Source organism: Oncorhynchus keta, chromosome 29, assembly GCF_023373465.1.
Source record: "Oncorhynchus keta strain PuntledgeMale-10-30-2019 chromosome 29, Oket_V2, whole genome shotgun sequence".
Lineage (NCBI taxonomy): Eukaryota > Metazoa > Chordata > Actinopteri > Salmoniformes > Salmonidae > Oncorhynchus > Oncorhynchus keta.
Window position 1 is genome coordinate 2,645,498 of NC_068449.1, and position 27,957 is coordinate 2,673,454.

The window sequence follows — 27,957 nt, forward strand, 5'->3', positions numbered from 1 at the left end:
GGTGAGACATCTGAAATGACATCCTATTCATTATATACTGTAGTTCATTATATAAGAAATGAGGTCCCATTTGGGACGCCCAATAGGGTCAATAAGTAACCCATTTGGGATGCCCAATAGGGTCAATAAGTAACCCATTTGGGACGCCCAATCGGGTAAATAAATAACCCATTTGGGACTCCCAATCGGGTCAATAAATAACCCATTTGGGACTCCCAATCGGGTCAATAAATAACCCATTTGGGACTCCCAATCGGGTCAATAAATAACCCATTTGGGACGCCCAATAGGATCAATAAATAAAGACCTGCTTACTTCCAGTAGGAGAATAGAATAAGTCGACTCTCTCGTTAGTTGGTTACAAACTATGGATGAGGTTGAGGTTCACACAAGCAAAGCCACTGGTAGCGTCTCATTTACAGAATACAATAGCAATTACGGTCCATGTCTGAGTCACAAATGACAACCTATTCTCTACGTAGTGCACTACTTTTCACCAGAGCCCTATGGGTCAGTTTGAGAACAGCACACATCTATGAGAAAGAATTGCCCTGTTGGGATGCAGCCCATTGCTTTCTGTCAGTGCATCGGTCACCGTCAGCCTTCTACAGGTAGATCTGAGTTACTGGTCTCTTCAGTCCTCTGCTGCTGTCCCTGGCTGTCATAAATGGGTAACTCGCCAACGTGCGTTTCTTTAGTCTCTCGTCGGTGCTGTGTGTATGTTTGGTGGGACAGGAAATGCTTCAAGGATTCTAAATGAAATGATGGTGTGGAGAAGTGGTACCATGTTCACTGTTGCGGGTGTTGTGTGTGTGTGTGTGTGTGTGTGTGTGTGTGTGTGTGTGTGTGTGTGTGTGTGTGTGTGTGTGTGTGTGTGTGTGTGTGTGTATAGCATTAGTATAGCAGTAGAACATCACCATGGCAACATTTAGAGACCATTACTATGACTCGCAGATACAACACAGGGTTGTTATGGTTGTTATGGTGGATACAACACAGGGTTGTTATGGTGGATACAACACAGGGTTGTCATGGTGGATACAACACAGGGTTGTTATGGTGGATACAACACAGGGTTGTTATGGTGGATACCACAGGGTTGTTATGGTGGATACAACACAGGGTTGTTATGGTGGATACAACACAGGGTTGTCATGGTGGATACAACACAGGGTTGTTATGGTGGTTATGGTGGATACAACACAGGGTTGTTATGGTGGATACAACACAGGGTTGTTATGGTGGATACAACACAGGGTTGTTATGGTGGATACAACACAGGGTTGTTATGGTGGATACAACACAGGGTTGTTATGGTGGATACAACACAGGGTTGTTATGGTGGATACAACACAGGGTTGTCATGGTGGATACAACACAGGGTTGTCATGGTGGATACAACACAGGGTTGTTATGGTGGATACAACACAGGGTTGTTATGGTGGGTACAACACAGGGTTGTTATGGTGGGTACAACACAGGGTTGTTATGGTGGTTATATACAACACAGGGTTGTTATGGTGGATACAACACAGGGTTGTTATGGTGGATACAACACAGGGTTGTCATGGTGGATACAACACAGGGTTGTCATGGTGGATACAACACAGGGTTGTTATGGTGGATACAACACAGGGTTGTTATGGTGGATACAACACAGGGTTGTTATGGTGGATACAACACAGGGTTGTTATACAACACAGGGTTGTTATGGTGGTTATGGTGGATACAACACAGGGTTGTTATGGTGGATACAACACAGGGTTGTTATGGTGGATACAACACAGGGTTGTTATGGTGGATACAACACAGGGTTGTTATGGTGGATACAACACAGGGTTGTTATGGTGGATACAACACAGGGTTGTTATGGTGGATACAACACAGGGTTGTTATGGTGGATACAACACAGGGTTGTTATGGTGGATACAACACAGGGTTGTCATGGTGGATACAACACAGGGTTGTTATGGTGGATACAACACAGGGTTGTTATGGTGGATACAACACAGGGTTGTTATGGTGGATACAACACAGGGTTGTCATGGTGGATACAACACAGGGTTGTTATGGTGGTTATGGTGGATACAACACAGGGTTGTTATGGTGGATACAACACAGGGTTGTTATACAACACAGGGTTGTTATGGTGGATACAACACAGGGTTGTTATGGTGGATACAACACAGGGTTGTCATTGGGTTGTTATGGTGGTTATGGTGGATACAACACAGGGTTGTTATGGTGGATACAACACAGGGTTGTTATGGTGGATACAACACAGGGTTGTTATGGTGGATACAACACAGGGTTGTTATGGTGGATACAACACAGGGTTGTTATGGTGGATACAACACAGGGTTGTTATGGTGGATACAACACAGGGTTGTCATACAACACAGGGTTGTTATGGTGGATACAACACAGGGTTGTCATGGTGGATACAACACAGGGTTGTTATGGTGGATACAACACAGGGTTGTTATGGTGGATACAACACAGGGTTGTTATGGTGGATACAACACAGGGTTGTTGTGGTGGATACAACACAGGGTTGTTATGGTGGATACAACACAGGGTTGTTATGGTGGATACAACACAGGGTTGTTATGGTGGATACAACACAGGGTTGTTATGGTGGATACAACACAGGGTTGTTATGGTGGATACAACACAGGGTTGTTATGGTGGATACAACACAGGGTTGTTATGGTGGATACAACACAGGGTTGTTATGGTGGATACAACACAGGGTTGTTATGGTGGATACAACACAGGGTTGTCATGGTGGATACAACACAGGGTTGTTATGGTGGATACAACACAGGGTTGTCATGGTGGATACAACACAGGGTTGTCATGGTGGATACAACACAGGGTTGTTATGGTGGATACAACACAGGGTGGTTAATTCCATTTAAAATCCAGTCAATTCAGAAATGATTCAGAAATTTAAATTCCAACTCTCTTCAATGAGGAAAATTTGGAATTGAATTTGGGTTTATTTTCTGAATGAACTGGAATTGATATGAAATTAACCAAAACCCTAATTGTCCCTGTAAGTCTATGATAACATTGTTGTCGTCTACAGAGTTCTAGAACCAGAACTAACAGGGCAGGGTTCTGGAGTCTGGTGATGAGTAGTAGTCTTCTTTGATTGGTTAGATGGATGAAGCTGGTAGACTTTAACCCAATCATAATCATTTACATGTTAAGACAGGACAGTAAGCTCAGAGTTCCATTTCCAGGTAAGAGTTCCAGGTGTCCATGGTTATGGAGCAGGATGTTTGTACATGTATGGCAGAGTATCCATGGTTACAGAGCATGGTTATGGAGCAGTCTGTATGTACATGTATGGCTGAATATCCATGGTTACGGAGCAGTATGTATATATGTACATGTATGGCTGAGTATCCATGGTTACGGAGCAGTATATACATGTATGGCTGAGTATCCATGGTTACGGAGCAGTATGTATGTACACGTATGGCTGAGTGTCCATGGTTACGGAGCAGTATATACATGTATGGCTGAGTGTCCATGGTTACGGAGCAGTATATACACGTATGGCTGAGTGTCCATGGTTACGGAGCAGTATGTATGTACACGTATGGCTGAGTGTCCATGGTTACGGAGCAGTATATACATGTATGGCTGAGTGTCCATGGTTACGGAGCAGTATGTATGTACACGTATGGCTGAGTGTCCATGGTTACGGAGCAGTATGTATATACATGTATGGCTGAATATCCATGGTTACGGAGCAGTATGTATGTACACGTATGGCTGAGTATCCATGGTTACGGAGCAGTATATACATGTATGGCTGAGTATCCATGGTTACGGAGCAGTATGTATGTACACGTATGGCTGAATATCCATGGTTACGGAGCAGTATATACATGTATGGCTGAGTGTCCATGGTTACGGAGCAGTATGTATGTACACGTATGGCTGAATATCCATGGTTACGGAGCAGTATATACATGTATGGCTGAGGGTCCATGGTTACGGAGCAGTATGTATGTACACATATGGCTGAGTGTCCATGGTTACGGAGCAGTATGTATGTACACATATGGCTGAATATCCATGGTTACGGAGCAGTATGTATGTACTGGCTGAATATCCATGGTTACGGAGCAGTATATATGTACATGTATGGCTGAGTGTCCATGGTTACGGAGCAGTATGTATGTACACGTATGGCTGAATATCCATGGTTACGGAGCAGTATATACATGTATGGCTGAGGGTCCATGGTTACGGAGCAGTATGTATGTACACATATGGCTGAATGTCCATGGTTACGGAGCAGTATATACATGTATGGCTGAGTGTCCATGGTTACGGAGCAGTATGTATGTACACATATGGCTGAATGTCCATGGTTACGGAGCAGTATATACATGTATGGCTGAGTGTCCATGGTTACGGAGCAGTATGTATGTACACATATGGCTGAATATCCATGGTTACGGAGCAGTATGTATGTACACGTATGGCTGAGTGTCCATGGTTACAGAGCAGTATATCCATGTATGGCTGAGTATCCATGGTTACGGAGCAGTATGTATGTATATGTATGGCTGAATATCCATGGTTACGGAGCAGTATGTATGTACACGTATGGCTGAGTGTCCATGGTTACGGAGCAGTATGTATGTACATGTATGGCTGAGTATCCATGGTTACGGAGCAGTATGTATGTACACGTATGGCTGAGTATCCATGGTTACGGAGCAGTATATCCATGTATGGCTCAGTATTGAGAGTCGTGTACTGTACAGTCAAGGCTATGGGTCTGGACCGTCTGGTGATCTGTAGAGTTCAGGGGTCAGGAGCATCGTCAGTCGACGTCACTCCAACCCAACACTAGTCCCGCGATCGACAGGCAAAGATTGCTCTATCTGATGTAAGACGATGCGGCTGGTTGGTCTATAGAGGAAAGGGAAAGGAGGGCGTGGTGTTGTGTTGTGTACACGGCTGTGAGTTAAATTAACCCCCCTGGGTACATCTAAAATCCCACCTTATTCCTATGTAATGCAATACTTTTGGCACAAGTCTGGACAAAAATAGTGCCAAATATAGGGAATAGGGTGCAATTTGGGACATAACCCTAGAGAGCCCAGAAATTGAACAGCCTGGTGCCTTTCTGAGTACCAAATGGCTCCGTATTCCTTATGTAGTGCACTATATAGGGAATAGGGTGCCATTGTCTTGCTTCACTGCAGTGCTGAGTCAACTCCTTAACACACTGAGCCAGACAGGTCTGCTTCCCCTGGAGTGTAGAAGTCAGGAATGGGCAGGCCGGTGTGCAGGGTCACCTACAGAACACAGGACAAACATCGCCATCATCATCATCATCATCATCATCATCATCCTCCTCCTCCTCCTCCTCCTCCTCCTCCTCCTCCTCCTCCTCATCATCATCATCATCATCATCATCACCCTCCTCTTCCTCATCAGCATCATCACCATCCTCCTCCTCTTCATCATCATCACCATTCTCCTCCTCCTCCTCTTCCTCATCATCACCATCCTCCTCCTCTTCATCATCATCATCATCATCATCATCATCATCATCATCATCATCATCATCATCATCATCACCATCCTCTTCATCATCATCATCATCACCATTCTCCTCCTCCTCCTCTCCTCATCATCACCATCCTCCTCATCTTCATCATCATCATCATCATCATCATCATCACCATCCTCTTCCTCATCATCATCATCACCATCCTCCTCCTCTTCATCATCATCACCATTCTCCTCCTCCTCCTCTTCCTCATCATCACCATCCTCTTCCTCATCATCATCATCATCATCACCATCCTCTTCCTCATCATCATCATCACCATCCTCCTCATCATCATCATCACTATCTTCCTCCTCATCATCATCATCATCATCACTATCCTCATCATCATCATCATCACCCTCCTCTTCCTCATCAGCATCATCACCATCCTCCTCCTCTTCATCATCATCATCATCATCACCATCCTCCTCCTCCTCCTCTTCCTCATCATCACCATCCTCCTCCTCTTCATCCTCCTCTTCCTCATCATCACCATCCTCCTCCTCTTCATCATCATCATCATCATCATCACCATCCTCTTCCTCATCATCATCATCACCATCCTCCTCCTCATCATCATCATCATCATCACTATCCTCCTCCTCATCATCATCATCATCATCATCATATCCTTGCAGCAAAAAAATTGTATATTTCCCCAAGTAGATAGAACGAGCTGAAGAAAACATGTAATTTAAATTATTGACCACCAGGTGGAACTGTAGAGCTGAATGAGAAACTAGACAGCTATCAATATTACTGCTGCTGGTGAACACATCATTACTGTATTGACCACCAGGTGGAACTGTAGAGCTGAATGAGAAACTAGACAGCTATCAATGTTACTGCTGCTGGTGTCAGCAAACACATCATTACTGTATTGACCACCAGGTGGAGCTGTTGAGCTGAATGAGAAACTAGACAGCTATCAATGTTACTGCTGCTGGTGTCAGCAAACACATCATTACTGTATTGACCACCAGGTGGAGCTGTTGAGCTGAATGAGAAACTAGACAGCTATCAATGTTACTGCTGCTGGTGTCAGCAAACACATCATTACTGTATTGACCACCAGGTGGAGCTGTTGAGCTGAATGAGAAACTAGACAGCTATCAACGTTACTGCTGCTGGTGTCAGCAAACACATCATTACTGTATTGACCACCAGGTGGAGCTGTTGAGCTGAATGAGAAACTAGACAGCTATCAACGTTACTGCTGCTGGTGTCAGCAAACACATCATTGCTGTCAACCAATACAGATAAATATAGATGAGGACGCTGTCTGTCTATAGGCAGGGATAATTTCATACATATTCATAGACTCTATTGTGTAGCTTCTGCAGACTTTTCTCTGCTCCGGAGATGCTACGCAGGTTGGAGTAATGGTTTCTACATTGGGGCTACCTGGTTGGAGTAATGGTTTCTACGTTGGGGCTACCTGGAGTAATGGTTTCCACGTTGGGGCTACCTGGTTGGAGGAATGGTTTCTACATTGGGGCTACCTGGAGTAATGGTTTCCACGTTGGGGCTACCTGGTAATGGTTTCTAGTAATGGTTTCTACATTGGGGCTACCTGGTTGGAGTAATGGTTTCTACGTTGGGGCTACCTGGTTGGAGTAATGGTTTCCACGTTGGGGCTACCTGGTTGGAGTAATGGTTTCCACGTTGGGGCTACCTGGTTGGAGTAATGGTTTCCACGTTGGGGCTACCTGGTTGGAGTAATGGTTTCACGTTGGGGCTACCTGGTTGGAGTAATGGTTTCCACGTTGGGGCTACCTGGTTGGAGTAATGGTTTCCACGTTGGGGCTACCTGGTTGGAGTAATGGTTTCTACGTTGGGGCTACCTGGAGTAATGGTTTCTACGTTGGGGCTACCTGGAGTAATGGTTTCCACGTTGGGGCTACCTGGTTGGAGTAATGGTTTCTACGTTGGGGCTACCTGGAGTAATGGTTTCCACGTTGGGGCTACCTGGTTGGAGTAATGGTTTCTACGTTGGGGCTACCTGGTTGGAGTAATGGTTTCTACGTTGGGGCTACCTGGTTGGAGTAATGGTTTCCACGTTGGGGCTACCTGGTTGGAGTAATGGTTTCCACGTTGGGGCTACCTGGAGTAATGGTTTCTACATTGGGGCTACCTGGAGTAATGGTTTCCACGTTGGGGCTACCTGGTTGGAGTAATGGTTTCCACACGGTTGGAGTAATACCTGGTTGGAGTAATGGTTTCCACGTTGGGGCTACCTGGTTGGAGTAATGGTTTCCACGTTGGGGCTACCTGGTTGGAGTAATGGTTTCCGTTGGGGCTACCTGTAATGGTTTCCACGGCTACCTGGAGTAATGGTTTCCACGTTGGGGCTACCTGGTTGGAGTAATGGTTTCCACGTTGGGGCTACCTGGAGTAATGGTTTCCACGTTGGGGCTACCTGGTTGGAGTAATGGTTTCCACGTTGGGGCTACCTGGAGTAATGGTTTCCACGTTGGGGCTACCTGGTTGGAGTAATGGTTTCCACGTTGGGGCTACCTGGAGTAATGGTTTCCACGTTGGGGCTACCTGGAGTAATGGTTTCCACGTTGGGGCTACCTGGTTGGAGTAATGGTTTCCACGTTGGGGCTACCTGGTTGGAGTAATGGTTTCCACGTTGGGGCTACCTGGTTGGAGTAATGGTTTCCACGTTGGGGCTACCTGGTTGGAGTAATGGTTTCTACGTTGGGGCTACCTGGTTGGAGTAATGGTTTCCACGTTGGGGCTACCTGGTTGGAGTAATGGTTTCCACGTTGGGGCTACCTGGAGTAATGGTTTCTACATTGGGGCTACCTGGTTGGAGTAATGGTTTCCACGTTGGGGCTACCTGGTAATGGTTTCCAGTAATGGTTTCCACGTTGGGGCTACCTGGTTGGAGTAATGGTTTCCACGTTGGGGCTACCTGGTTGGAGTAATGGTTTCCACGTTGGGGCTACCTGGTTGGAGTAATGGTTTCCACGTTGGGGCTACCTGGTTGGAGTAATGGTTTCCACGTTGGGGCTACCTGGTTGGAGTAATGGTTTCCACGTTGGGGCTACCTGGTTGGAGTAATGGTTTCCACGTTGGGGCTACCTGGTTGGAGTAATGGTTTCCACGTTGGGGCTACCTGGTTGGAGGTTTCCAATGGTTTAATGGTTTCCACGTTGGGGCTACCTGGTTGGAGTAATGGTTTCCACGTTGGGGCTACCTGGTTGGAGTAATGGTTTCCACATTGGGGCTACCTGGTTGGAGTAATGGTTTCCACGTTGGGGCTACCTGGTTGGAGTAATGGTTTCCACGTTGGGGCTACCTGGTTGGAGTAATGGTTTCCACGTTGGGGCTACCTGGTTGGAGTAATGGTTTCCACGTTGGGGCTACCTGGTTGGAGTAATGGTTTCCACGTTGGGGCTACCTGGTTGGAGTAATGGTTTCCACGTTGGGGCTACCTGGTTGGAGTAATGGTTTCCACGTTGGGGCTACCTGGTTGGAGTAATGGTTTCCACGTTGGGGCTACCTGGTTGGAGTAATGGTTTCCACGTTGGGGCTACCTGGTTGGAGTAATGGTTTCCACGTTGGGGCTACCTGGTTGGAGTAATGGTTTCCACGTTGGGGCTACCTGGTTGGAGTAATGGTTTCCACGTTGGGGCTACCTGGTTGGAGTAATGGTTTCCACGTTGGGGCTACCTGGTTGGAGTAATGGTTTCCACGTTGGGGCTACCTGGTTGGAGTAATGGTTTCCACGTTGGGGCTACCTGGTTGGAGTAATGGTTTCCACGTTGGGGCTACCTGGTTGGAGTAATGGTTTCCACGTTGGGGCTACCTGGTTGGAGTAATGGTTTCCACGTTGGGGCTACCTGGTTGGAGTAATGGTTTCCACGTTGGGGCTACCTGGTTGGAGTAATGGTTTCCACGTTGGGGCTACCTGGTTGGAGTAATGGTTTCTACGTTGGGGCTACCTGGTTGGAGTAATGGTTTCCACGTTGGGGCTACCTGGTTGGAGTAATGGTTTCTACGTTGGGGCTACCTGGTTGGAGTAATGGTTTCCACGTTGGGGCTACCTGGTTGGAGTAATGGTTTCTACGTTGGGGCTACCTGGTTGGAGTAATGGTTTCCACGTTGGGGCTACCTGGTTGGAGTAATGGTTTCCACGTTGGGGCTACCTGGTTGGAGTAATGGTTTCCACGTTGGGGCTACCTGGTTGGAGTAATGGTTTCCACGTTGGGGCTACCTGGTTGGAGTAATGGTTTCTACATTGGGGCTACCTGGTTGGAGTAATGGTTTCCACGTTGGGGCTACCTGGTTGGAGTAATGGTTTCTACATTGGGGCTACCTGGTTGGAGTAATGGTTTCCACGTTGGGGCTACCTGGTTGGAGTAATGGTTTCCACGTTGGGGCTACCTGGTTGGAGTAATGGTTTCTACATTGGGGCTACCTGGTTGGAGTAATGGTTTCCACGTTGGGGCTACCTGGTTGGAGTAATGGTTTCCACGTTGGGGCTACCTGGTTGGAGTAATGGTTTCCACGTTGGGGCTACCTGGTTGGAGTAATGGTTTCTACGTTGGGGCTACCTGGTTGGAGTAATGGTTTCCACGTTGGGGCTACCTGGTTGGAGTAATGGTTTCTACGTTGGGGCTACCTGGTTGGAGTAATGGTTTCTACATTGGGGCTACCTGGTTGGAGTAATGGTTTCTACGTTGGGGCTACCTGGTTGGAGTAATGGTTTCCACGTTGGGGCTACCTGGTTGGAGTAATGGTTTCCACGTTGGGGCTACCTGGTTGGAGTAATGGTTTCCACGTTGGGGCTACCTGGTTGGAGTAATGGTTTCCACGTTGGGGCTACCTGGTTGGAGTAATGGTTTCCACGTTGGGGCTACCTGGAGTAATGGTTTCCACGTTGGGGCTACCTGGTTGGAGTAATGGTTTCCACGTTGGGGCTACCTGGTTGGAGTAATGGTTTCCACGTTGGGGCTACCTGGTTGGAGTAATGGTTTCTACGTTGGGGCTACCTGGTTGGAGTAATGGTTTCCACGTTGGGGCTACCTGGTTGGAGTAATGGTTTCTACATTGGGGCTACCTGGTTGGAGTAATGGTTTCTACATTGGGGCTACCTGGTTGGAGTAATGGTTTCTACGTTGGGGCTACCTGGTTGGAGTAATGGTTTCCACGTTGGGGCTACCTGGTTGGAGTAATGGTTTCTACATTGGGGCTACCTGGTTGGAGTAATGGTTTCTACATTGGGGCTACCTGGTTGGAGTAATGGTTTCTACGTTGGGGCTACCTGGTTGGAGTAATGGTTTCTACATTGGGGCTACCAGGTTGGAGTAATGGTTTCCACGTTGGGGCTACCTGGGGCTACCTGGTGGAGTAATGGTTTCCACGTTGGGGCTACCTGGTTGGAGTAATGGTTTCCACGTTGGGGCTACCTGGTTGGAGTAATGGTTTCTACATTGGGGCTACCTGGTTGGAGTAATGGTTTCCACGTTGGGGCTACCTGGTTGGAGTAATGGTTTCTACATTGGGGCTACCTGGTTGGAGTAATGGTTTCTACATTGGGGCTACCTGGTTGGAGTAATGGTTTCTACGTTGGGGCTACCAGGTTGGAGTAATGGTTTCCACGTTGGGGCTACCTGGTTGGAGTAATGGTTTCTACATTGGGGCTACCTGGTTGGAGTAATGGTTTCCACGTTGGGGCTACCTGGTTGGAGTAATGGTTTCCACGTTGGGGCTACCTGGTTGGAGTAATGGTTTCCACGTTGGGGCTACCTGGTTGGAGTAATGGTTTCCACGTTGGGGCTACCTGGAGTAATGGTTTCCACGTTGGGGCTACCTGGAGTAATGGTTTCCACGTTGGGGCTACCTGGAGTAATGGTTTCCACGTTGGGGCTACCTGGTTGGAGTAATGGTTTCCACGTTGGGGCTACCTGGAGTAATGGTTTCCACGTTGGGGCTACCTGGTTGGAGTAATGGTTTCCACGTTGGGGCTACCTGGTTGGAGTAATGGTTTCCACGTTGGGGCTACCTGGAGTAATGGTTTCCACGTTGGGGCTACCTGGTTGGAGTAATGGTTTCCACGTTGGGGCTACCTGGAGTAATGGTTTCCACGTTGGGGCTACCTGGTTGGAGTAATGGTTTCCACGTTGGGGCTACCTGGAGTAATGGTTTCTACATTGGGGCTACCTGGTTGGAGTAATGGTTTCCACGTTGGGGCTACCTGGAGTAATGGTTTCTACATTGTGGCTACCTGGTTGGAGTAATGGTTTCCACGTTGGGGCTACCTGGTTGGAGTAATGGTTTCCACGTTGGGTGGGGCTACCTGGTTGGAGTAATGGTTTCCACGTTGGGGCTACCTGGTTGGAGTAATGGTTTCTACATTGGGGCTACCTGGTTGGAGTAATGGTTTCTACATTGGGGCTACCTGGTTGGAGTAATGGTTTCCACGTTGGGGCTACCTGGTTGGAGTAATGGTTTCCACGTTGGGGCTACCTGGAGTAATGGTTTCTACATTGGGGCTACCTGGTTGGAGTAATGGTTTCCACGTTGGGGCTACCTGGTTGGTTTTCTACAGTAATGGTTTCCACGTTGGGGCTACCTGGAGTAATGGTTTCTACATTGGGGCTACCTGGTTGGAGTAATGGTTTCCACGTTGGGGCTACCTGGTTGGAGTAATGGTTTCTACGTTGGGGCTACCTGGTTGGAGTAATGGTTTCCACATTGGGGCTACCTGGTTGGAGTAATGGTTTCCACGTTGGGGCTACCTGGTTGGAGTAATGGTTTCTACATTGGGGCTACCTGGTTGGAGTAATGGTTTCCACGTTGGGGCTACCTGGTTGGAGTAATGGTTTCCACATTGGGGCTACCTGGTTGGAGTAATGGTTTCCACGTTGGGGCTACCTGGTTGGAGTAATGGTTTCTACATTGGGGCTACCTGGTTGGAGTAATGGTTTCCACGTTGGGGCTACCTGGTTGGAGTAATGGTTTCCACGTTGGGGCTACCTGGTTGGAGTAATGGTTTCCACGTTGGGGCTACCTGGTTGGAGTAATGGTTTCTACATTGGGGCTACCTGGTTGGAGTAATGGTTTCCACGTTGGGGCTACCTGGTTGGAGTAATGGTTTCCACGTTGGGGCTACCTGGTTGGAGTAATGGTTTCCACGTTGGGGCTACCTGGTTGGAGTAATGGTTTCCACGTTGGGGCTACCTGGTTGGAGTAATGGTTTCCACGTTGGGGCTACCTGGTTGGAGTAATGGTTTCCACGTTGGGGCTACCTGGTTGGAGTAATGGTTTCCACGTTGGGGCTACCTGGTTGGAGTAATGGTTTCCACGTTGGGGCTACCTGGTTGGAGTAATGGTTTCCACGTGGGGGCTACCTGGTTGGAGTACTGGTTTCTTCGGTGGGGCTAGCTGGTTGAAGTAATGGTTTCCACGTTGGGGCTACCTGGTTGGAGTAATGGTTTCCACGTTGGGGCTACCTGGTTGGAGTAATGGTTTCTACGTTGGGGCTACCTGGTTGGAGTAATGGTTTCCACGTTGGGGCTACCTGGTTGGAGTAATGGTTTCCACGTTGGGGCTACCTGGTTGGAGTAATGGTTTCCACGTTGGGGCTACCTGGTTGGAGTAATGGTTTCTACGTTGGGGCTACCTGGTTGGAGTAATGGTTTCCACGTTGGGGCTACCTGGTTGGAGTAATGGTTTCTACGTTGGGGCTACCTGGTTGGAGTAATGGTTTCCACGTTGGGGCTACCTGGTTGGAGTAATGGTTTCCACGTTGGGGCTACCTGGTTGGAGTAATGGTTTCCACGTTGGGGCTACCTGGTGGTTGGGGCTAGTAATGGTTTCCACGTTGGGGCTACCTGGTTGGAGTAATGGTTTCCACGTTGGGGCTACCTGGTTGGAGTAATGGTTTCCACGTTGGGGCTACCTGGTTGGAGTAATGGTTTCTACATTGGGGCTACCTGGTTGGAGTAATGGTTTCCACGTTGGGGCTACCTGGTTGGAGTAATGGTTTCTACATTGGGGCTACCTGGTTGGAGTAATGGTTTCCACGTTGGGGCTACCTGGTTGGAGTAATGGTTTCCACGCTGGGGCTACCTGGTTGGAGTAATGGTTTCTACATTGGGGCTACCTGGTTGGAGTAATGGTTTCCACGTTGGGGCTACCTGGTTGGAGTAATGGTTTCCACGTTGGGGCTACCTGGTTGGAGTAATGGTTTCCACGTTGGGGCTACCTGGTTGGAGTAATGGTTTCTACGTTGGGGCTACCTGGTTGGAGTAATGGTTTCCACGTTGGGGCTACCTGGTTGGAGTAATGGTTTCCACGTTGGGGCTACCTGGTTGGAGTAATGGTTTCTACATTGTGGCTACCTGGTTGGAGTAATGGTTTCCACGTTGGGGCTACCTGGTTGGAGTAATGGTTTCCACGTTGGGGCTACCTGGTTGGAGTAATGGTTTCCACGTTGGGGCTACCTGGTTGGAGTAATGGTTTCCACGTTGGGGCTACCTGGTTGGAGTAATGGTTTCCACGTTGGGGCTACCAGGTTGGAGTAATGGTTTCCACGTTGGGGCTACCTGGAGTAATGGTTTCCACGTTGGGGCTACCTGGAGTAATGGTTTCCACGTTGGGGCTACCTGGTTGGAGTAATGGTTTCCACGTTGTGGCTACCTGGTTGGAGTAATGGTTTCTACATTGTGGCTACCTGGTTGGAGTAATGGTTTCCACGTTGGGGCTACCTGGTTGGAGTAATGGTTTCTACATTGGGGCTACCTGGTTGGAGTAATGGTTTCTACATTGGGGCTACCTGGTTGGAGTAATGGTTTCTACGTTGGGGCTACCAGGTTGGAGTAATGGTTTCTACGTTGGGGCTACCTGGTTGGAGTAATGGTTTCTACATTGGGGCTACCTGGTTGGAGTAATGGTTTCTACATTGGGGCTACCTGGTTGGAGTAATGGTTTCTACGTTGGGGCTACCAGGTTGGAGTAATGGTTTCTACATTGGGGCTACCAGGTTGGAGTAATGGTTTCCACGTTGGGGCTACCTGGAGTAATGGTTTCCACGTTGGGGCTACCTGGTTGGAGTAATGGTTTCCACGTTGTGGCTACCTGGTTGGAGTAATGGTTTCTACATTGTGGCTACCTGGTTGGAGTAATGGTTTCCACGTTGGGGCTACCTGGTTGGAGTAATGGTTTCTACATTGGGGCTACCTGGTTGGAGTAATGGTTTCTACATTGGGGCTACCTGGTTGGAGTAATGGTTTCTACGTTGGGGCTACCAGGTTGGAGTAATGGTTTCCACGTTGGGGCTACCTGGTTGGAGTAATGGTTTCTACATTGGGGCTACCTGGTTGGAGTAATGGTTTCCACGTTGGGGCTACCTGGTTGGAGTAATGGTTTCCACGTTGGGGCTACCTGGTTGGAGTAATGGTTTCCACGTTGGGGCTACCTGGTTGGAGTAATGGTTTCCACGTTGGGGCTACCTGGAGTAATGGTTTCCACGTTGGGGCTACCTGGAGTAATGGTTTCCACGTTGGGGCTACCTGGTTGGAGTAATGGTTTCCACGTTGGGGCTACCTGGTTGGAGTAATGGTTTCCACGTTGGGGCTACCTGGTTGGAGTAATGGTTTCCACGTTGGGGCTACCTGGTTGGAGTAATGGTTTCCACGTTGGGGCTACCTGGAGTAATGGTTTCCACGTTGGGGCTACCTGGAGTAATGGTTTCCACGTTGGGGCTACCTGGTTGGAGTAATGGTTTCCACGTTGGGGCTACCTGGTTGGAGTAATGGTTTCCACGTTGGGGCTACCTGGTTGGAGTAATGGTTTCCACGTTGGGGCTACCTGGAGTAATGGTTTCCACGTTGGGGCTACCTGGAGTAATGGTTTCCACGTTGGGGCTACCTGGTTGGAGTAATGGTTTCCACGTTGGGGCTACCTGGTTGGAGTAATGGTTTCCACGTTGGGGCTACCTGGTTGGAGTAATGGTTTCCACGTTGGGGCTACCTGGTTGGAGTAATGGTTTCCACGTTGGGGCTACCTGGTTGGAGTAATGGTTTCCACGTTGGGGCTACCTGGTTGGAGTAATGGTTTCTACGTTGGGGCTACCTGGTTGGAGTAATGGTTTCCACGTTGGGGCTACCTGGTTGGAGTAATGGTTTCTACATTGTGGCTACCTGGTTGGAGTAATGGTTTCTACATTGTGGCTACCTGGTTGGAGTAATGGTTTCCACGTTGGGGCTACCTGGTTGGAGTAATGGTTTCCACGTTGGGGCTACCTGGTTGGAGTAATGGTTTCCACGTTGGGGCTACCTGGTTGGAGTAATGGTTTCCACGTTGGGGCTACCTGGTTGGAGTAATGGTTTCTACATTGTGGCTACCTGGTTGGAGTAATGGTTTCTACATTGTGGCTACCTGGTTGGAGTAATGGTTTCCACGTTGGGGCTACCTGGTTGGAGTAATGGTTTCCACGTTGGGGCTACCTGGTTGGAGTAATGGTTTCTACATTGTGGCTACCTGGTTGGAGTAATGGTTTCTACATTGTGGCTACCTGGTTGGAGTAATGGTTTCTACATTGTGGCTACCTGGTTGGAGTAATGGTTTCCACGTTGGGGCTACCTGGTTGGAGTAATGGTTTCCACGTTGGGGCTACCTGGTTGGAGTAATGGTTTCCACGTTGGGGCTACCTGGTTGGAGTAATGGTTTCTACATTGTGGCTACCTGGTTGGAGTAATGGTTTCCACGTTGGGGCTACCTGGTTGGAGTAATGGTTTCTACGTTGGGGCTACCAGGTTGGTATTAACAGTGTTTCTATGTTGTCGTGACATTACCTCAACATTAGTGGAGTGTTTCTACTTTTGGGATACCTGGTGGGTAATGTTTCTACGTCGGGGCTATAACATTGTTTCTACGTTGGGGACTATAACGTTTCTACGTTGTTTCTAGGTTACCTGTACGTTGCGGTTGAGGCTGACAGCAGGGTAGTAGATCCCCTCGATGCCTTCGAAGGCCACAGGACCCTGCTGTTCGTCGTTGATGAGGAAGATGAGCACCCCTCTGGTGAAGTCTAACAACACTCCCACTGTAGCCTCTTCATTAACGCCCCCGTCCGTCCTGAAGAGACACACAAACACAGGGGTAAGGTCCAACACACACACTATGCACTGAGCAACAATACACACATAAGGTCCAACACACACACTATGCACTGAGCAACAATACACACATAAGGTCCAACACACACACTATGCACTGAGCAACAATACACACAAACACAGGGGGTTGGTGGAACCTTAATTGAGGAGGACGGGTTCGTGGTAATAACTGGAGCGGAATCTGTGGAATTTTATGATTTTTAAAAAACATTTTATTTCACTTTTATTTAACCAGGTAGGCTAGTTGAGAACACCTTTATTTAACCAGGTAGGCTAGTTGAGAACACCTTTATTTAACCAGGTAGGCTAGTTGAGAACACCTTTATTTAACCAGGTAGGCTAGTTGAGAACACCTTTATTTAACCAGGTAGGCTAGTTGAGAACACCTTTATTTAACCAGGTAGGCTAGTTGAGAACACCTTTATTTAACCAGGTAGGCTAGTTGAGAACACCTTTATTTAACCAGGTAGGCCAGTTGAGAACACCTTTATTTAACCAGGTAGGCTAGTTGAGAACACCTTTATTTAACCAGGTAGGCTAGTTGAGAACACCTTTATTTAACCAGGTAGGCCAGTTGAGAACAAGTTCTCATTTACAACTGCGACCTGGCCAAGATAAAGTAAAGCAGTGCGACCCAAACAACAACACAGAGTTACGCATGGAATAAAACAAACATACAGTCAATAACACAATAGAAAAAGTCTATATACAGTGTGTGCAAATGAAGTGAGGAGGTAAGGCAATAAATAGGCCAATAGTGGCGAAGTAATTACAGTTTAGTAAATTAATACCGGAGTGATAGATGAGCAGATGAGGATGTGCAAGTAGAGATACTGGTGTGCAAAAGAGCAGGAAAAGTAAATAAAAACAAACATGGGGATGAAGTAGGTAGATTGGATGGGCTATTTACAGATGGGCTATGAACAACTGCAGTGATCTGTATAAACTGCTCTGACAGCTGATGCTTAAAGTTAGTGAGGGAGATATAAGTCTCCGACTTCAGCAATAATTTATTTTGCAATTCGTTCCAGTCATTGGAACGGTATCAATTCCATCAAACACGTGGTTTCCGTGGTTTCCATGGTTTCCAGGTGTTTGATACCATTCCGTTCGTTCCGTTCCCGCCCATTATTATGAGCCGTCCTCCCCTCAGCAGCCTCCTCTGGTACACACATAAACATAAACATAAAATACCTGTTGTATGTTGTACAGATCCGTCAACACATTTCGACTATCTTATTTTATATTTCACACCCTAAAGTATGTCGAAGCAAGACACCGATTCACTGATTTACATGTAAAATATATCGTAGCTCCCCATTGAGAGACACAGAGAGCCAGTGGCTAAGTTATCCCTCCATTTCTATTACCTGTTAGTGTGTGTGTGTGTGTACCAGGTGACATACCTGTTGGTGTGTGAGTTGTTGTGTGTGTACCAGGTGACATACCTGTTAGTGTGTGAGTTGTGTGTGTACCAGGTGACATACCTGTTAGTGTGTGAGTTGTGTGTGTCTACCAGATGACATACCAGTTAGTGTGTGAGTTGTGTGTGTGTGTACCAGGTGACATATCTGTTAGTTTGTGAGTTGTGTGTGTGTGTACCAGGTGACATACCTGTTAGTTTGTGAGTTGTGTGTGTGTGTGTGTGTGTGTGTGTGTGTGTGTGTGTGTGTGTGTGTGTGTGTGTGTGTACCAGGTGACATACCTGTTAGTGTGTGAGCTGTGTGCGTGTGTACCAGGTGACATACCTGTTAGTGTGTGTGTGTACCAGGTGACATACCTGTTAGTGTGTGTGTGTACCAGGTGACATACCTGTTAGAGTGTGTGTGTACCAGGTGACATACCTGTTAGTGTGTGTGTGTACCAGGTGACCTACCTGTTAGTGTGTGTGTGTACCAGGTGACATACCTGTTAGTTTGTGAGTTGTGTGTGTGTACCAGGTGACATACCTGTTAGTGTGTGTGTGTACCAGGTGACCTACCTGTTGGTGTGTGTGTGTACCAGGTGACATACCTGTTAGTTTGTGAGTTGTGTGTGTGTGTGTGTGTGTGTGTACCAGGTGACCTACCTGTTAGTGTGTGAGCTGTGTGCGTGTGTACCAGGTGACATATCTGTTAGTGTGTGAGTTGTGTGTGTGTGTACCAGGTGACATATCTGTTAGTTTGTGAGTTGTGTGTGTGTGTACCAGGTGACATACCTGTTAGTTTGTGAGCTGTGTGCGTGTGTACCAGGTGACATACCTGTTAGTGTGTGTGTGTACCAGGTGACATACCTGTTAGTGTGTGTGTGTGTGTACCAGGTGACATACCTGTTAGAGTGTGTGTGTACCAGGTGACATACCTGTTAGTGTGTGTGTGTACCAGGTGACCTACCTGTTAGTGTGTGTGTGTACCAGGTGACATACCTGTTAGTTTGTGAGTTGTGTGTGTGTGTGTGTACCAGGTGACATACCTGTTAGTGTGTGTGTGTACCAGGTGACCTACCTGTTAGTGTGTGTGTGTGTACCAGGTGACCTACCTGTTAGTGTGTGTGTGTGTGTACCAGGTGACATACCTGTTAGTGTGTGTGTGTGTGTACCAGGTGACATACCTGTTAGTGTGTGTGTGTACCAGGTGACCTACCTGTTAGTGTGTGTGTGTGTGTACCAGGTGACCTACCTGTTAGTGTGTGTGTGTGTGTACCAGGTGACCTACCTGTTGGTGTGTGAGTTGTGTGTGTGTACCAGGTGACCTACCTGTTGGTGTGTGTGTGTACCAGGTGACCTACCTGTTGGTGTGTGAGTTGTTGTGCATGAACCAGGAGCGGTTGTTGTCCACGTACATGGCCCAGGCCTTGTCGTCTTTCCCCAGCATCACGTCCTTCAGCACGTCGCCGCGGGCAACCCCGAACGCAGGGTCCGGGTGGTTGTCATAGCGATCCACAGTGATCTCCCAGTAGTGCACACCGCGGGAGAAGCCGGAATTACCCATGACCACCCTGTCGTCGTAGCTGTTGCACGTCACCGTCAGGTTGTCGTTGGAGAGGATGATGTCAGGGTGGGCCGACGCGGGGTCAAAGGTGAACCAGGCAACTGTAGAATGTACACGCACACACAGACACGCACGCACGCACGCACGCACACAGGTTCTTCCATCATAAGGTATGGTCAGTGTGATCAGAGTGAAAACTTGTAACAGAGGACAAGAGGCTAGCGAGGTGGTGGTCTAGTCTGAGGTAAGTGACTCTATGTTACTGGTGACTGTGATGTAGCCAGAGAAGTAAACTACAAAGTAGGATCAATGAGCTAGCCAGCTAACTTTGATAAACATCCAGAAATAACTTTATTTTCTGGTTCATTAAGAAGGCTGATCACACGCAGTAGAATATAATGTTTGTTGAAGTCAATTAGGGCAAGACCATTTCAAGGTTATCTTTCTATAAAAAAAACTAAAAACGTTTCAGAATATTCAAACAAGTTAACTGGCTAAGTCCTTGATTGTGTTTTGTAGTTAAAGTCTTTTGGTTCCAAATCTGGCACGACAACAGTTGGCCAAACAGCAAAATGAGATCTGGGACCAGGCAACAGTAGTCTGACGTTTCATCAATGACCAACATGAAGACGCACATTGAATACTTGAGTGTTACCAGAATATATGACTTCTATCCTGACTGATAGTTTATAGCAGAGTTTCCCAAACTCAGTCCTAGGCCCCCTCTGGGTACACGTTTTGCCCCAGCAATACACAGCTGATTCAAAGTATCAAAGCTTATTGATGAGTTGGTTCCTGGAGAACCCCCCTCCAATAGGAGAGCTCCAACCCTGTTCCTGGAGAACAAACCCTCCAATAGGTTTTCACTCCAACCCTGTTCCTGGAGAACCCCCCTCCCCTAGGTTTTCACTCCAACCCTGTTCCTGGAGAACCCCCTCCAATAGGTTTTCACTCCAACCCTGTTCCTGGAGAACAAACCCTCCAATAGGTTTTCACTCCAACCCTGTTCCTGGAGAACCCCCCTCCCCTAGGTTTTCACTCCAACCCTGTTCCTGGAGAACCCCCCTCCAATAGGTTTTCACACCAACCCTGTTCCTGGAGAACCCCCCTCCAATAGGAGAGCTCCAACCCTGTTCCTGGAGAACCCCCCTCCAATAGGAGAGCTCCAACCCTGTTCCTGGAGAACCCCCCTCCAATAGGAGAGCTCCAACCCTGTTCCTGGAGAACCCCCCTCCAATAGGAGAGCTCCAACCCTGTTCCTGGAGAACCCCCCTCCCCTAGGTTTTCACTCCAACCCTGTTCCTGGAGAACCCCCCTCCAATAGGAGAGCTCCAACCCTGTCCCTGGAGAACCCCCCTCCAATAGGAGAGCTCCAACCCTGTTCCTGGAGAACCCCCCTCCAATAGGAGAGCTCCAACCCTGTTCCTGGAGAACCCCTCCAATAGGAGAGCTCCAACCCTGTTCCTGGAGAACCCCCCTCCAATAGGAGAGCTCCAACCCTGTTCCTGGAGAACCCCCCTCCAATAGGAGAGCTCCAACCCTGTTCCTGGAGAACCCCCCTCCAATAGGAGAGCTCCAACCCTGTTCCTGGAGAACCCCCCTCCAATAGGAGAGCTCCAACCCTGTTCCTGGAGAACCCCCCTCCAATAGGAGAGCTCCAACCCTGTTCCTGGAGAACCCCCCTCCAATAGGAGAGCTCCAACCCTGTTCCTGGAGAACCCCCCTCCAATAGGAGAGCTCCAACCCTGTTCCTGGAGAACCCCCCTCCAATAGGAGAGCTCCAGGAACAGCGTTGTAGACACCTGCTGTAGATAGTATACAGAGCTGGGTTCAAATCACATATCTCTGACACATACTGTCAAATACACTGTTATGACACACACTTTACAAATACAATACTACATTAGACACTCAAGGAGAGGGCAGACGCTATATCTCTGTGGGTAATGGGATTGGATACAGTTACCATGGCAATTGGAACATTAACGTCAGTTCCCATAGGACTATCACTTGAGTAAAGAATATGTTGATTGGAGGTTCACAGTGGAACCTGAAATAACTAAAGCCCCAATTGGACAGCAAACTGCCCACCCCTTGGTTATCAAGTCAATGATTGGTTGCTGTGATGACATTTGCAATGATCAGGTTAGGAGTGGAGCAGAGTAAAGGAGACATTCAGCAATGAGAGGGTTAAAAGGTGTGTGACCCATCCATACCTGTGGCTAGCGTTTGCATATCACTTGGGGATTGTCCAGCTGCAATGTGAAATGCATAGAGAGAGGGAGAGAGAGGGGGATGGGAGAGAGAGGAAGAGAGAGGAAGAGAAATAGAGAGAGGAAGAGTGTGAGGTGAGAAGTGGCAGAGTGTGTAGGAGGTGTGGGTGGAGGAGAGAAAGGTAGAGAGGGAGAGAGAGAGAGAGGGGGAGGGAGGGAGAGTGAACGAGGGAGAGAGAGAGAGAGAGGGAACGAGGGAGAGGGAACGAGGGAGAGAGAGAGAGAGAGAGAGAGAGAGAGAGAGAGAGAGAGAGAGAGAGAGAGAGAGAGAGAGAGAGAGAGAGAGAGAGAGAGAGAGCAGTGTGTGAGTTGAAGATAGAGGGTTGGAAGAGAAGAGAGGGTGAAAGCCGTGTTGAGTTGATCAGGGAAGCTGGTTCTTTTCAGCGGCCAGTTTAATATCACAAAAGAAGATCTAAACATATTCTCTCTCCCTCCCTCTCTCCCATTCTAGGGATTATTTTCCAAACCAACCACAAGAGTGTCACGTCTGCTCCCGCTCTTCCCTCCCCCTGGCGCTTGAGGGTTAGTGGTTAGAGCGTTGGACTAGTAACCGAAAGGTTGCAAATTCAAATCCCCAAGCTGACAAGGTACAAATCTGTCGTTCTGCCCCTGAACAGGCAGTTAACCCACTGTTCCTAGGCCGTCATTGAAAATAAGAATTTGTTCTTAACTGACTTGCCTAGTTAAATAAAGGTAAAATAAATTAAAAAGGGGCGCCAGATTACCCTGCATCACGTCATCCATCACCCACACCATCCATCACCCACACCATCCATCACCCACGCCATCCATCACCCACACCATCCATCACCCACACCATCCATCACCCACGCCATCCATCACCCACACCATCCATCACCCACGCCATCCATCACCCACACCATCCATCACCCACACCATCCATCACCCACACCATCCATCACCCACGCCATCCATCACCCACGCCATCCATCACCCACGCCATCCATCACCCACACCATCCATCACCCACGCCTGCTGTCACCCACGCCATTCATCACCCACGCCATCCATCACCCACACCATCCATCACCCACACCATCCATCACCCACGCCATCCATCACCCACGCCATCCATCACCCACGCCATCCATCACCCACACCATCCATCACCTACACCATCCATCACCCACACCTGCCGTCACCCACGCCATCCATCACCCACGCCATCCATCACCCACACCATCCATCACCCACGCCATCCATCACCCACACCATCCATCACCCACACCATCCATCACCCACGCCATCCATCACCCACGCCATCCATCACCCACACCATCCATCACCCACACCATCCATCACCCACACCATCCATCACCCACACCATCCATCACCCACACCATCCATCACCCACGCCATCCATCACCCACGCCATCCATCACCCACGCCTGCCGTCACCCACGCCATCCATCACCCACGCCATCCATCACCCACACCATCCATCACCCACACCATCCATCACCCACGCCATCCATCACCCACGCCATCCATCACCCACACCATCCATCACCTACACCATCCATCACCCACACCATCCATCACCCACACCATCCATCACCCACACCATCCATCACCTACACCATCCATCACCCACACCATCCATCACCCACGCCATCCACCACCCACACCATCCATCACCCACGCCATTCATCACCCACGCCATCCATCACCCACGCCATCCATCACCCACACCATCCATCACCCACACCATCCATCACCCACACCATCCATCACCCACACCATCCATCACCCACGCCATCCATCACCCACGCCATCCATCACCCACGCCGCCATCCATCACCCACGCCATCCATCACCCACGCCATCCATCACCCACGCCATCCATCACCCCACGCCATCCATCACCCACACCATCCATCACCCACGCCATCCATCACCCACGCCATCCATCACCCACGCCATCCATCACCCACACCATCCATCACCACACGCCATCCATCACCCACGCCATCCATCACCCACGCCATCCATCACCCACACCATCCATCACCCACGCCATCCATCACCCACGCCATCCATCACCCACCATCCATCACCCACGCCGCCATCCATCACCCACGCCATCCATCACCCACGCCATCCATCACCCACGCCATCCATCACCCCACGCCATCCATCACCCACACCATCCATCACCCACGCCATCCATCACCCACGCCATCCATCACCCACGCCATCCATCACCCACACCATCCATCACCTACACCATCCATCACCCACGCCATCCATCACCCACGCCATCCATCACCCACACCATCCATCACCCACACCATCCATCACCCACGCCATCCATCACCCACGCCATCCATCACCCACACCATCCATCACCTACACCATCCATCACCCACGCCATCCATCACCCACGCCATCCATCACCCACGCCATCCATCACCCACGCCATCCATCACCCACGCCATCCATCACCCCACGCCATCCATCACCCACACCTGCCGTCACTCGCATCAGTGTTATCAGTGTTATTTTCCTCTCCTATATTTGTCAGTTCCCTGCTGCTGCATCGATGGTTTTGTGACCCTGTTCCTATCTCGTTCCATGTCCGTTATTTATTAAATGTCTCTCCATGTGACAAAGAGCTACATACTGTAGATTATAGCAGTCCTTCGCCCAAATTATTTTCCAATCCAATGACAAGAGCTTCATAGATTATAGCAGTCCTTCACCCAAATTATTTTCCAATCCAATGACAAGAGCTACAGATTATAGCATTCTTTCCCCCCCAGATTATTTTTCAGATGGGGAGCAAAGGCAACATGAATCCTGGCCGTCAAATGAAACCTGGTCGTCAAATGAAACCTGGTCCTCTGGCATTCAAATGAAACCTGGTCGTCTGGCATTCAAATGAAACCTGGCCGTCTGGCATTCAAATGAAACCTGGTCGTCTGGCATTCAAATGAAACCTGGTCGTCTGGCATTCAAATGAAACCTGGCCGTCTGGCATTCAAATGAAACCTGGTCGTCTGGCATTCAAATGAAACCTGGCCGTCTGGCATTCAAATGAAACCTGGTCGTCTGGCATTCAAATGAAACCTGGCCGTCTGGCATTCAAATGAAACCTGGTCGTCTGGCATCCAAATGAAAACTGGTCGTCTGGCATTCAAATTAAACCTGGTCGTCAAATGAAACCTGGTCGTCTGGCATTCAAATGAAACCTGGTCGTCAAATGAAACCTGGTCATCTGGCATTCAAATGAAACCTGGTCCTCTGGCATTCAAATGAAACCTGGTCGTCTGGCATTCAAATTAAACCTGGTCGTCTGGCATTCAAATGAAACCTGGTCGTCTGGCATTCAAATGAAACCTGGTCCTCTGGCATTCAAATGAAACCTGGTCGTCTGGCATTCAAATTAAACCTGGTCGTCTGGCATTCAAATGAAACCTGGTCGTCTGGCATTCAAATGAAACCTGGTCCTCTGGCATTCAAATGAAACCTGGTCGTCTGGCATTCAAGTGAAACCTGGTCGTCTGGCATTCAAATGAAACCTGGTCGTCTGGCATTCAAATGAAACCTGGTCGTCTGGCATTCAAGTGAAACCTGGTCGTCTGGCATTCAAATTAAACCTGATCGTCTGGCATTCAAATGAAACCTGGTCGTCTGGCATTCAAATGAAACCTGGTCCTCTGGCATTCAAATGAAACCTGGTCGTCTGGCATTCAAGTGAAACCTGGTCGTCTGGCATTCAAATGAATCCTGGTCGTCTGGCATTCAAATGAAACCTGGTCGTCTGGCATTCAAGTGAAACCTGGTCGTCTGTCATTCAAATGAAACCTGGTCCTCTGGCATTCAAATGAAACCTGGCCGTCTGGCATTCAAATGAAACCTGGTCGTCTGGCATTCAAATGAAACCTGGTCGCATTCAAATGGCATTCAAATGAAACCTGGTCGTCTGGCATTCAAATGAAACCTGGTCGTCAAATGAAACCTGGTCGTCTGGCATTCAAATGAAACCTGGTCGTCTGGCATTCAAATGAAACCTGGTCATCAAATGAAACCTGGTCGTCTGGCATTCAAATGAAACCTGGTCCTCTGGCATTCAAATGAAACCTGGTCGTCTGGCATTCAAATTAAACCTGGTCGTCTGGCATTCAAATGAAACCTGGTCATCTGGCATTCAAATGCAACCTGGTCGTCTGGCATTCAAATGAATCCTGGCTGTCAAATGAAACCTGGTCGTCAAATGAAACCTGGTCCTCTGGCATTCAAATGAAACCTGGTCGTCTGGCATTCAAATGAAACCTGGCCGTCTGGCATTCAAATGAAACCTGGTCGAAACCTCTGGCATTCAAATGAAACCTGGTCGTCTGGCATTCAAATGAAACCTGGCCGTCTGGCATTCAAATGAAACCTGGTCGTCTGAAACCTGCATTCAAATGAAACCTGGCCGTCTGGCATTCAAATGAAACCTGGTCAAATGAAACCTGGCATTCAAATGAAACCTGGCCGTCTGGCATTCAAATGAAACCTGGTCATCTGGCATCCAAATGAAAACTGGTCGTCTGGCATTCAAATTAAACCTGGTCATTCAAATGAAACCTGGTCGAAACCTGGCCAGTCTGGCATTCAAATGAAACCTGGTCGTCAAATGAAACCTGGTCATCTGGCATTCAAATGAAACCTGGTCCTCTGGCATTCAAATGAAACCTGGTCGTCTGGCATTCAAATTAAACCTGGTCGTCTGGCATTCAAATGAAACCTGGTCGTCTGGCATTCAAATGAAACCTGGTCCTCTGGCATTCAAATGAAACCTGGTCGTCTGGCATTCAAATTAAACCTGGTCGTCTGGCATTCAAATGAAACCTGGTCGTCTGGCATTCAAATGAAACCTGGTCCTCTGGCATTCAAATGAAACCTGGTCGTCTGGCATTCAAGTGAAACCTGGTCGTCTGGCATTCAAATGAAACCTGGTCGTCTGGCATTCAAATGAAACCTGGTCGTCTGGCATTCAAATGAAACCTGGTCCTCTGGCATTCAAATGAAACCTGGTCGTCTGGCATTCAAGTGAAACCTGGTCGTCTGGCATTCAAATGAAACCTGGTCGTCTGGCATTCAAATGAAACCTGGTCGTCTGGCATTCAAGTGAAACCTGGTCGTCTGTCATTCAAATGAAACCTGGTCCTCTGGCATTCAAATGAAACCTGGCCGTCTGGCATTCAAATGAAACCTGGTCGTCTGGCATTCAAATGAAACCTGGTCGTCTGGCATTCAAATGAAACCTGGTCGTCTGGCATTCAAATGAAACCTGGTCGTCAAATGAAACCTGGTCGTCTGGCATTCAAATGAAACCTGGTCGTCTGGCATTCAAATGAAACCTGGTCATCAAATGAAACCTGGTCGTCTGGCATTCAAATGAAACCTGGTCCTCTGGCATTCAAATGAAACCTGGTCGTCTGGCATTCAAATTAAACCTGGTCGTCTGGCATTCAAATGAAACCTGGTCATCTGGCATTCAAATGAAACCTGGTCGTCTGGCATTCAAATGAAACCTGGTCGTCTGGCATTCAAATGAAACCTGGTCGTCTGGCATTCAAATGAAACCTGGTCGTCTGGCATTCAAATGAAACCTGGTCGTCTGGCATTCAAATGAAACCTGGTCCTCTGGCATTCAAATGAAACCTGGTAATCAAATGAAACCTGGTCGTCTGGCATTCAAATGAAACCTGGTCGTCTGGCATTAAAATGAAACCTGGCCGTCTGGCATTCAAATGAAACCTGGTCGTCTGGCATTCAAATGAAACCTGGCCGTCTGGCATTCAAATGAAACCTGGTCGTCTGGCATTCAAATGAAACCTTGTCGTCTGGCATTCAAATGAAACCTGGTCGTCTGGCATTCAAATGAAAGCTGGTCGTCTGGCATTCAAATGAAACCTGGGCGTCTGGCATTCAAATGAAACCTGGTCGTCTGGCATTCAAATGAAATCTGAAACCTAGAATCT

General features: G+C 48.4%; 1 protein-coding gene across 4 annotated transcripts in view; it reads right to left on the reverse strand.

The window, feature by feature from the left end:
* Positions 1-4,653: 4,653 nt before the first annotated feature.
* The window catches only part of LOC118379849 (E3 ubiquitin-protein ligase TRIM9), a 139,836-nt gene continuing 116,532 nt past the window's right edge, over positions 4,654-27,957 (reverse strand). For 2 of the 4 annotated variants that reach the window (XM_052485634.1, XM_052485632.1), the window contains 4 exons: positions 21,908-21,946; positions 19,489-19,792; positions 16,519-16,681; positions 4,654-5,327 (listed from right to left, as the gene is read on the reverse strand). In XM_052485634.1, the coding sequence (XP_052341594.1) occupies positions 5,250-5,327; positions 16,519-16,681; positions 19,489-19,792; positions 21,908-21,946 (584 nt within the window). In that variant the 3' untranslated portion in view covers positions 4,654-5,249. The remainder of the gene's footprint in view (positions 5,328-16,518; positions 16,682-19,488; positions 19,793-21,907; positions 21,947-27,957) is intronic. The other 2 variants (XM_052485635.1, XM_052485633.1) reach the window with 1 other exon arrangement.